A 1,042-nucleotide genomic window follows, 5' to 3' on the forward strand; every position below is an offset into this window, starting at 1 on the left:
AGATCGGTAATCCCCCCGAAAAAGAAGCGGATTTGAAAGTAGAATTTTCTCCAATCAGAAACGAGGAAGTTTTACATGAAGAAGTCGCGTTTTTCGGAAAGCCAGATCATCGCCATTCTCAAGCAAGCCGAAGCCGGCACGCCGGTCCCCGAGCTGTGCCGTGAACACGGGATGAGTTCGGCGCTGTTTTACAAATGGCGCAGCCGCTATGGCGGCATGGATGCATCGATGATGGCCAGGCTCAAGGAGCTCGAAGAAGAGAACCGGCGTCTGAAGAAGATGTACGCCGAAGAGCGGCTCAAGGCAGAGATCGTCGCCGAGGCACTGCAAAAAAAGTGGTAGCGCCATCTCGACGACGCGAGATGGCGCAATGGGCAGTACAAGAGAGGGCTGTGAGCATTCGGGCAGCATGCCAGGCGTTCGGCATCAGCCAGACCTGTTATCGGTATCAAGCCAAACTGTCTTCAGAGAACAGCGAGATCGCCAACTGGCTGATTCGTCTGACGGCCAACCAGCGCAACTGGGGCTTCGGCCTGTGTTTTTTGTACCTGCGTAACGTCAAAGGGTTCAGCTGGAATCACAAGCGGGTGTACCGGATCTACCGGCAGCTGGAACTGAACCTGCGCATCAAGCCGAAGAAACGCCTGGTGCGCGAGAAGCCGGCGCCGCTGGCCGAACCGACAGCCGTCAATCAAGTCTGGTCGATGGACTTCATGCATGACCAGCTGTCAGACGGCCGCAGCATCCGGCTGTTCAATGTGATCGACGACTTCAACCGCGAGGGGCTCGATATTGAAGTCGGATTCTCGCTGCCGTCCGAACGTGTCATCCGTTCACTGGAGCAGATCATCGAATGGCGCGGCAGGCCGGATCGGATTCGTTGTGACAATGGCCCCGAGTACGTCAGTGCGGCGCTGATGGCATGGGCAAGCCGGCGTGGGATTCATGTCGAATTCATTCAGCCCGGCAAGCCGCAGCAGAACGCCTACATCGAACGCTACAACCGCACCGTTCGCTATGACTGGCTGGCGCACTACCTGTT

At 56.9% G+C, this 1,042-nt stretch overlaps 1 protein-coding gene across 1 annotated transcript; it reads left to right on the forward strand.

The window, feature by feature from the left end:
- Positions 1-362: 362 nt before the first annotated feature.
- Positions 363-1,024, forward strand: LOC106723508 (insertion element IS407 uncharacterized 31.7 kDa protein-like; the record flags this gene model as incomplete). The annotated part of the gene is made up of 1 exon (XM_014527808.1): positions 363-1,024. A coding segment is annotated over exon 1 (662 nt), but the record flags the coding sequence as incomplete, so codon positions are not given.
- Between the last annotated feature and the right edge of the window lie 18 nt (positions 1,025-1,042).

The sequence above is a fragment of the Alligator sinensis genome, unplaced genomic scaffold (assembly GCF_000455745.1).
Source record: "Alligator sinensis unplaced genomic scaffold, ASM45574v1 C64894453_1, whole genome shotgun sequence".
NCBI lineage: Eukaryota > Metazoa > Chordata > Crocodylia > Alligatoridae > Alligator > Alligator sinensis.